Source organism: Dreissena polymorpha, chromosome 6 (genome assembly GCF_020536995.1).
Source record: "Dreissena polymorpha isolate Duluth1 chromosome 6, UMN_Dpol_1.0, whole genome shotgun sequence".
Classification (NCBI taxonomy): Eukaryota; Metazoa; Mollusca; class Bivalvia; order Myida; family Dreissenidae; genus Dreissena; species Dreissena polymorpha.
The window spans coordinates 24,303,598-24,314,128 of record NC_068360.1 but is presented as its reverse complement, the minus strand read 5'-3'; the positions used below and the strand labels follow the sequence as shown (position 1 = coordinate 24,314,128).

Sequence of the window (10,531 nt, the reverse complement as noted above, 5' to 3'; positions counted from 1 at the left end):
TAATAACCTGAGGAATAAGCGCGTAATCATAACACATCTAATTTGATGATTGTATGTGTAATTGCATCGTAATTGTCTTAATTTTCATTGCAGTATTGGCTTTTGAGTGTAGGGTCATTAACAAAAATATTGTAATGATATGGTTCTTAAGTAGATGAAGCAGGGTTAAAACACGCATTAAACCAAATACTATTTAAAAAAAAAACAATTGGTATAAGGATCGAACAATTAAAAGTGTTTTCCCAGGGGGGGGGGGGGCAAAGGGGCATGGTGCTGTTAACTCAAAAAGGTCATTTTAACACACATTTTGTGCTAAAAAGGGCTACAATTTCATCTGACACCAACATTGCTAAAAAAAAAATAGAATTAGAGTATTGGTATAATTACAATGTACTTGAAGTAATATAATTGGTTAATTTAATAAACTATAAATAAAAACAACTCAAAACAAAAGTAGTCTTCCGATTTATCTTTTTACGATTTTCGCTAAAATGGCCCCAAGGCACTAAAACTGCGGACATTTGTGAATCAGTCATACGTGAATAAACCAGTTACACTATCAGTTGATAATTTTAGAGGTACAGTAGCAGTTTGTTGGATGTGTGATACCTAACACACTAATTGATGCCAACGGTGTATTCCACCACAATTAAATTGTGGCCAGTTACTTAGGAGACTGATGATGGCAACCAGGTTTAATTCTCGAGGAAATTGTGCATTTGTTGCATAACATTGTCAAAAATATATTCCAACGAGTAAAGAGTTTAACAAATTATAATTAAATTTATTACATACAACTGAAATTGTGTTAATGAATTTTCAAATGAGCATAATTAAATTTGAAATCGGAAACAAACTTCTTGCTTTTAGATGTTCACGCGACGGTAGATTTAACAAACTTGAACTTCAATTAAACAGTGCTTATGCTTTTGTGTTGATCATATAAAAAGGGCGTCAAACCTATGCTGAACATGTAGAACGTAACATCAGCCCCATGGCAATCGTGGTGGAATCTGTTTTGTATGAAAACTTCTTGGCGGGGAAAACATAGAGATCTTATAATTTTGTTAAAAAGTTCTGTAGTGAAGTTTAACAAAATAATTGGCAATTGATTTAGAATTGACATTTCCTCTAAATTAATATCAAAACAGACATGCTTAATTTTTACCGTTACAGTCTTTTAGATACATCATAAATGAACCAGTTATTGTACTGTATGATGAGTAAACAGAAAATCCGGACAATACTGGAATCAGTCTATTAAATACTCATTTTGACTTTCTCGTATAAGGAGTAAATCAAGCAGTCAGAGCGTCATATACAATTATGGACTCTGATTGTTTAGACGGCTCGGCTAACAAATTTGTTCAAAAGGCAATTAAGATCTTAAAGATAAGGGAACATTGCGGTTTTTGCCTTTGAAAAGGGCGAAGTGGGGTCTCGGAATGTCTGGGTGGGCAGCGCCATGCCAAAAGGGCCTGGGAAATTATTAACACTCACAAATTATGTAATATTAATATAAACAGAATTAATAAAAAACTACATTTGCATCATTAAAATATGACAACATGTACACAATAAGTCACATTTCCAAAAAATGCTATGCATATTCCATAAACAGTTTAAATATTATTTAAAGTAAACAAAGACTGGTCTTGTCACCCTGTCAACTAAAAAATAATTTTATGTTTATATTGGACAGTCTCAACTGATTTCTTTTGTTTTACCTTTAACGTTAATTTGTGACATTGACCTTCAACCGAGGAACATTCAAAATTACTGGCTATGTTTTCGTTCACAGAATTTGTGGAGTTTCAACTACAAAGTGGTTCTGTGTTCAAAACCATGACATACTGAATGCCTGTAACCATATGATATCCTGTAGTGTAGATTTCAAAAGCCATTCAAACAATTCCTTGAAAAGTTAAACAAGTTGAAGTAATACTAGGTGTGCTTTTACTGTCAATCTGAATACAAATGACATTTCTCGAAAGTTAATATAGAGAATTATGTTGTTATATGTAACATTTAAATGCTGGCTATCAAATTTTGAGAACAAGGATTTTGTTGTTCTCCAATCTTCCCACAATTACTTCGTTAGTGTTGCTGTAGTAGCAGACTGACACTGGCTTGCTCAATCCATCTGTCCATGTAGCGAGAGTAGCAAGCTTTCTTTTGCCCTCTCCATCCACCTGTATGACAGTGTTGGAGGTGTACCCACACACAAGGACCTGACCTGCTCGTGTTACATGGACCCCCCATGGATATTGTAGGTCAGGATCGGTAAATGTGGATATCAGGGTCCCATCTGGGGACAGTGTGAGGAGCTTGTGATCGGAGTAGTTGGTTAAATAGATCCTGTCACCAGTTGGAATCACAGCACACCTCCACACTGAAAACATGAATATGTAACGTTTTTCGTGGATCAATTCTTCATATATAAGATTGTAAATTTAGCGTACATTTTTTGTGTCAGAAATTGTTGTGTGTATTCGACAAAATGTTTTACAGTATATCACTGTTTCATTTTACTGTTAATTCAAACTCTTTGTTACTTCAAAGTATTTTGTTGTTTTGATTTTGATATCTTAATAAAATTACAAATTTCATGATTTATACTAACGATTAGAATTATCACTTTTTAGATAGCAGTTCAATTTTTGTTTGAAGTCTATTTTCACACGTACAATTATTATCAGTTCCAGTGACTTAACAATTTAGAGTTTGAATGTTTTATTAAATAAACAAAAGTGCTAATGTTAACTTACAAATTAAAAACAATTATGTTCCATTTCCTATGATATTATTGCGTCATACTGCTTTTTATCATAGTTATTTTATTATGATCATAAAGTAATATAGAAATATGTTTTTTTACCCGTGAATTCAGAAGTTGTATCTTCATAGATCTTTTTTACAAGTGTTCCAGTAAGAGTGTACTGGTACAGAGCAGTACCAGAGGTGACATACAGGTTGCCTTCATGATGAGCAATGCCAAAACAATCATGTTGAAACTGAAGTTTCCTGCCTTTTACAAGCTGAACATTATTCACAGAGATGAACTGCACCCAATCATGCACAGTAACAACCACCTCACATGCACTAATCTGACACATGTCCCCTTCAGAAACAGGCACATCACAGTGGCTGATCACATTATACTTCTGGTCCAACAGCTTCACTCTTTTATTGTTGAAGTCAGCCACCAGGATATTATCATTGGAAATAACACAAATGCCTGTGATATAGCTTGGTTTTGTTGAATCACTTGGTAATCTTACATCATACTCACTCTTCTGTTTTAAAGCTAATACATGATTTCGGTCCTGCCGCACTGCCAATGACTCGGTTCTCTGTATGAATTTCCCTAGACTTAATTGTTTGGACAAGAAGTGAAGAATTTCTGTGTTTGCTTGGAATGATATTGAACTGTCAACTTTGACAGTGTTCTCCTTCAGGTATACTTCTGACTCCAGAATCTTGCCCAGACCTTTCCTTTCTACTATAAATGAGAGTTCTGCCTTACTCCTGTTTTCAAGGTGGTGTACAGCCTCGCTGAGTTGTGTCAGTTCATCTTTCAGGTTGTTGGAGTTATCTACGTCTTTGCTAAGGGAGGCTTGCAGTGCATTCCTCATATCATCCAGTTCTTTCAGGGTGGCCTTTTCAAGCTCATCCAAAGCAGCATTTAATTTATGACGCACATCGCGGACTTCGTGTAGTCTTTGATTGTATGAGCTCTCCACAGAATGAATGGCGGCCTCTCGTTTACTATTGAATTGTTTCAGTTCGTCAAGAATGGTTTGAATTTTATCTGCCAGATTGTGTAGATCAGTTGATTGGCTTTTTACTTTCTCAGAAATAAGAGTCACCTCCTTGCATTGTCTGAAATATGCAATCAATACAGTATTTGATCACATTGGTAAAATATATATTATTGTATCCCCTATTGGAACAATTGGAGAAATATTGCTTTAAACCTGTCCATTTGTAGATAAATAGGTAGGTAGGTCGGAAGACCCATCAATAGAATTTTCATTTCCTTTTTATATCCAGAGAATGCTTTTACCTACAACCATACAACAGGTTGCATCTCTGCTTTCAGATTATTTTAAGTAGATTGTCAATTACAAACAATAAATATATTTAACAAATATATTCTGCCTAAATCCAGACTTTGAAATAAGGTAAGAACATTAACGTTTAAAAGTGATTAAATTAAAAACTAAGGTTTAAGTATTTGTGTGTTCTTTTTTCACTTAATAGTCGTATATCCACTGCATGAAATGGTTGATATGAAATGCATGTTTATTCAACTACATTATAGTGTATAAAGATACATATTTTACTACGAGAGATCACATCATGTGTCCTCAAATGTCTTATTATGAATTTTTTTCTTCATCATCGAAACATATGGTATGATGATATTTGATTAAGGCGCTGTTTTCTTTCCACGATTTCTTTTAACACTGTTACATTTGCATTATGCAAAAAATTGTCTAAAAACAAGCCAAAAATGGTGGCTCTTTAATTGTTGAATGTAACATAAGTGAGTCTCTTATACTTGATATAGCAAAAAAATAATATGTTTGTATATAATATAATATCCGCATGGAGTCAAGTTACACATATGTTAGAAGAAAAAGGTAACAGAAAAATAGTTTTATGAAATAATAAAAACATAAACGCAAATGATAGCACATTCTTTTATAAAGACTGGTTTGAAAAGAGCATAAAGTATGCCGATCAACTATTTGATCAAGGTCAAGGTCATCCTTCAAGGTCAAAGGTCAAATATATGGGGACATAGTGTTTCACAAACACATCGCTTGTTAATATTGTTTCATTTTCATTGTTTGTGAATGTTATGCCTAACGTTGATGCCTCGTTTGACGTCCAAAAGAAGGTCATTTCCGTTTTAAGATGAGTGTTTGTATGCCTATAATTATCTACTTTTACTTTACAGTGCATTTACATTTGTTTAATAGTTTTCCTGATACTTTAGTCCAAAAAGGGTCAGTGATGCTATCAAGTTGGTAAAGGAGCTAGGATTGTTAATGTAGAAATAAGTTGCGTCATCGGAGAATAATGACTGTTTGATTTCTTCGCCAGGTTTATCGACTATACCGTTTATGTTTGGGTTAGATTGTATAAAACCAGATTGAAATTTTTACATATAATAAACAACGACGATGAGAGTGGAAATCCCTGTCTTAAACCTATTTCGATATTACATTTGCAGAACCCATTATTTATATTTATACTACTTATGTCACTACAAAAAAGTTTCACCCATTTTATCATATTTTCTCCTAAGTTCATTTTCTCTAAACATGTAAACAAAAGGAATGATCGAGAGAGTCAAATGCTTTTTCAAAGTCTGCAAAGAACGTAAGACCCGATTCTTTATTTGATTTAAATAATGAATGCAATCTTGTATCAATCGTACATTTTCGCCGATATAGCGACCTTCTATAAATCCGGATAATTGGATGTAAAAAAAGAGTTAATGCTATTTGCGATGCTTTTGTTGCAATTTTGTGGCCGTTGTTTAATAAACTTATAGGGCGCCAATTTGATAAGGCGCAAAGTGTTGTCCAGGTTTAGGGATAAGTGATATGATACCTTGTTTTTGCAGAACAGTTAGATTTCTTTTATTGAAAAAATAGTTGAGGGAGTTGATTAAATATGTTTTAATCTCATTCCAAAATATTTTGTAGAATTTAATTGCTATACCATCTGATCCCGGACTTATTATTTTGCATTTCTTTAAGTGCCATCCCACATTCGCATTCAGTAAGGAGTCCTTCACATAAGTGTTTTCCTTATCATTAAGTGTTGATTGAGGAGTAATGAAATTTTTGTTGGTTGAGTTTCGCTTCTTTTTATAGAGGTTACCATAACAGAACCGTTGTTCATCAAGAATATGTATCCTATTGGTTACTTCAATATCATTTACGACAAGTTTGTGAATGTTTTGTGTTCACTTTTACGTTATCCGATGGTTGCAAAATATTTCGTACTTTTTTTTCTTCTACGTGTTTATCTCTCGCCCTTAGGATTATTCCATTTAGTTGTTCATGATAAATTTCTGAAAACACTTGTATTTTTTTTAAAGGAGTTCACTTATCATACTGGCTTTGTCGATGGTATTAGTGTTATGTAGTTGTGTTTGTAATTGTTCTATGTCATGTAGTGTTTTTTCGTCAAGTTTGGGTTTTTGTTTGTGTTATTTCCTGTTTTATTTGAGCTTGATCTTGAGCATCTAATAAAATGATGTTATTTAATCTACCATAGCTCGGCCCTCGTTCGAGTTTAATAATGTTTAGTTTGAGAGCAACAAGGGAATGGTCGGTCATGAAACCTGATTTGATGCAACAGTTGTCGATTATAGTACGAAATTATTCTGATACAAGAAAGTAGTCTAGCCTAAAATATATACTTGGTTTGGAGTTTGAATGCCATGTTAATTTGCACTGGGATGGATTAATGTACGCCAAATATTAAACAGGTTTAATTTTTTATTTTTTTATTTATGTACTTCAACAATGTCCTATATTTCAGATGTGTAAAAAAAATGCCATTTTTCTTGTCTAATATTTGATTTATCACGAAATTAAAGTCTCCGCAAATTATTATATTTTTATCTGAATTTTTGTTGATAAGGGTATGCAATGGTTTGTTAAAATTACTTTCATCTAAGTTAGGACCGTAAGCATTAATTCATGTTATTTGTGTTTCGTGTATTGTAATGTCAAGGCTGGCTATTCTTCCAGTTATTATATCTTTAAAGTTGCTGACCTTAATATTTGAGTTATTTTTTAATAGAAATGTGATTCATTGTTTGTTTGTGTTATGTCCACTCAAATAAATATCACCATCCCATTCGTGTTTTAATGTTTGGAGAAAATTATCTATCAAATGACTTTCTTGTAGTAGGCAGATTTCTTTTCCTCCAACCATTTGAACATTTTAATTCGTTTTTCTTTGTTGTTTAGCCCTTTTACATTAAGTGAACATACTTTAATACTCATAAAGAATGGGGTTATAATAAATGATGTGTAAGTGCGTGCTTGTCCACTTAGATACTCTCACAAAGATGACTATACATTCATGTTATTAAATATGGATATGGGCTAACATTTATGTCGATAGAGTACAAGACATCTTAATGTGCTTAATAAAATCATAGGTGAATAAATGGCAGTACTACTAAACACATGGTGTACATACACGTATGGTTTATATCAAAACTGAGATGAGAAGTTTTATCAACAAATTATTCATCGAGGGTTGCCGATGCTAATAATATCATTTATAGTATTTCCACATATTCTTAACCTATCGTCTTTTTTAGGAATACAAATAAATCCTGTTATTATACATTGGTATGAGACTAGCGTTTTCTTGATAATGTACCTTGGTATATTTCGTGGAATTGTTGAGCCAGATAAAAAAAATTAGGGCACAGATGCATATTGGTGTCTTTTCATATTAAAATTCATTTGAATAATATTTGTCAAAGTTCAAATTTTCTAAGTTCTTCCTGATACTTGAACATAAATTAAAACATATCAACGTTTTTAATACCTGTGTTTTAGGAAAGCACAATTGCTGCAGCACAATTGACTATGGTCGTCACAAAACATTTCTAGTTTCTTGTCTGTGTGGGCCTCACATGTCTGTATAAAGTTGTCAATTTTCTTAGTGAGCGGCCACTTGTTCATGTCTCCTCTCCCATAAATGCCATGGTTAGCATATAATTGACCATGGTGTTTAATGCATTTTCCATAAAAACACTTCTGACATGTTTCACAGTACATCTCTGCAGTTTCTACCATCTGTTTACTTTCACAAGCATCACAAAAATAGTCCTTCACAAAATCCGAACTTCGATGAACTGAACTTAAAGCTGTCGCCATTTTATTGCAAAGTTTTGCAAATTACTTCCTGTTATCTGGATAGGTTTATGAACCTTTTATTCACATGAAATAGTAAATTGGTCACTGTTATCAACTTGTTGATATGTTGTTTAAAAGTGTTCCATTAAATACACATTTGTAGTTCTAATTACAAGCCTCTAATTTGTCAAACTTCAAAAAGCTTTGAACACTTTAACTGATAAACGTTTGTTATGTTTAGATAAACCTGTATATACATGATAACTGAGTGTAACACACGCTAACACCGCTGTGTAAAATCTAAGTAAATCTATACTGCTATCTACCACAGCTAATATTCTGTATTCGAATAAAAATATGACATGTATCTGGTCCTATTAATATAAAGAAGTGAAACTCCAGCTGCTAGAGCAGTATTGCATTCTCATTATATACCATGAGTTGAATTATTAAGTATAATAAAAAAGTCAATAAGTGTTCAAATAAACACTGACTTGTTATTTTTTCTCTAATATTTTACAAAAAGACCCGGATGATTCAATCTCCAGATTGGTGACTTTTGTGTGTCTACTAAAATGACTTCAGACACTACATCTTTAGCTCACCTTAGCACCAAGGGCCAATTGTGGGCTATTGAATAAAATGGCCATATGTCATCTGTTGACATGTGTTGTCATGTGTAACTGCTTTTATGCATGATACAATGAACTGAAAAATACAATAACACAATATAAAACACATAGTATATTCAAGGCGTAAATTGATTTGACATTATTCAATAAGTATTGACAATAAACAGTCAATAAAAGTTATATTATAATTTACCCCCCACGTCCAAAAAAGGTCAGCTTTTACGCATGACATTTGGTATGCTAGCCCAAAGTTTATAAATTCAAACACAACGTTGAGGGTAAACTCTTGTGGTCCTGTTTATGTATATAATCTTGACAAAAGCTTATATGTTTAGTAATCACTTCGTTTTCTTGAAAGACAAATTACTGGGCACAAATAAAAATGAGGACCAGGTTAAATATATAGTAGTGTTTAAAGTTTGTGTACTTTCGTGGGGATTCTTGTCAGAAAAAATGTGTGTTTTTTTTGCATTGAATGCTTTTAAAATAAATAAATTTTACAGTCGATGAGTATCATGGTGTGTTGTGCCCAAGAATAAGCTGAATTTCATGGTCAAGTTGAAAATAACTCTTGTCATAATTAAGTTGTCTACGTGTTTATACTCTTATCTTAATTGTAACATCTTGTGGTTTGAACACATTTACAGGTACCACTTGAACATTTATATCAATGGGATTTAGAACGTATAAATACACTGTTTTTGCAATTTCTGTTTTTGCAAGTTCTGCTGCTCTTATCTACTGTGTTATATATGCAGCTTTGCAACAGAGAAGCGGTCTATTATTGCTGGTCTGAGCATTTATCATTCAAAGCGCTGAAGGCACTGAAGTTGTTCTCTACTGCATAATTTATGACGCAACTCATTTTTCAAAATTAATCGCAAGTTTGAAATGAACACAAGCCATTCAAACTTATAAAGAGTGTGTCTAAACGCACAGGTCGAGATGTCTCACTAAGAATATAATTTCATGATGGAAATTCCCTGTACAAAACTTTCGATTTTTGACACCATAATATATATACACATTCAAAAAACACAAAACGATAATTGATGAAAAAAGATAAAAGACCCGCACTTTGTTGTTTATGCATTACTTGTTACCCTAGCAGTTCACACGGTGTAAACAACTCTGACCTAAACATGGGTAAAGAGCATTAACGCGCTTTTTCGGCTTAGCTGTTTTATCTAGCTTTTCAGCTTATAATAAATTACTTTTACATAACGCCAGAAGGCACGCATGAATGTTTTCGAATACTTCATAGGCTGATTCAAAAACCTCTGAACTTTGGCTACATAACTGGGTCTGTGCTCAGCGTAAAGGATGTAGCACTGTTCAGTGTAAGAAATTCCGGACTACTCTCTGTATGTTCAAAAGACACAAATTGTAGCCCGGTTACAGTTAAATTCCATCTCGCAGAATTTCAGGGCCAGTACTCGTTCACTAAATCGTCCGGGGAATAGATAATTGACTCTTGATAAACACAGTGTTGCTTTCAAAATGAGAAAACAAACATTATCGAATTAGAATAGTGTCACGATCAGAGGAAAATCGTTTACTTATCCAACCTCAAATGTTTGCTGTAGTCTGTCAGCACATCTGGAAATCGTTCCTGAACGCATGGATAGGCTGCCCTTATTTATCAGTTTGCTATTTTGAATTCAATTTTGTATCGAAACCCATTGTGCTTAAATGTGCCATTAACAATTCGCAATGAGATTTTTAATGACCCTTGTCATGCAAAAATGGTTCTTATTCCATTTGCTCCCTTCATATATATATAGCACACTCAGTCTGCGCATCTCTCAGTCTGGTCAGGAGATACGTAATGAGACCTTAACACATTGAGTGATTTTAAAGCGAACAGCATCGCCTTTTACCAGACTGCGCAAATGCACAGGTTGGGCTTAAGTGTATCGCTAGTCGAAACGCATAAGACCCATTTTTGCATGACGCGGCTATAAAAGCATGATTTTAATGTGTCGAAAGAAAACTGCG

At 33.5% G+C, this 10,531-nt stretch overlaps 1 protein-coding gene across 1 annotated transcript; it reads right to left on the bottom strand.

Moving 5' to 3' along the window:
* Positions 1–763: 763 nt before the first annotated feature.
* On the bottom strand, positions 764–8,174 carry LOC127834425 (uncharacterized). The gene is made up of 3 exons (XM_052360257.1): positions 7,591–8,174; positions 2,879–3,882; positions 764–2,392 (listed from the first exon to the last, which is right to left on the bottom strand). The coding sequence occupies exons 1-3, from the start codon at positions 7,920–7,922 to the stop codon at positions 2,043–2,045; spliced, it is 1,686 nt and encodes a 561-aa protein (XP_052216217.1). The 5' UTR covers positions 7,923–8,174; the 3' UTR covers positions 764–2,042.
* Positions 8,175–10,531: the final 2,357 nt, after the last annotated feature.

Bases quoted from the DNA above. Each gene is read 5' to 3' on its own strand.
- LOC127834425 (XM_052360257.1), bottom strand. From the start codon at position 7,922: ATGGCGACAGCTTTAAGTTCAGTTCATCGAAGTTCGGATTTTGTGAAG. The intron at 3,883-7,590 runs GTATTAAAAACG...TGCATATTTCAG, and splicing joins TGTGCTTTCCTAAAACACAG to ACAATGCAAGGAGGTGACTC. The intron at 2,393-2,878 runs GTAAAAAAACAT...TCATGTTTTCAG, and splicing joins TACAACTTCTGAATTCACGG to TGTGGAGGTGTGCTGTGATT.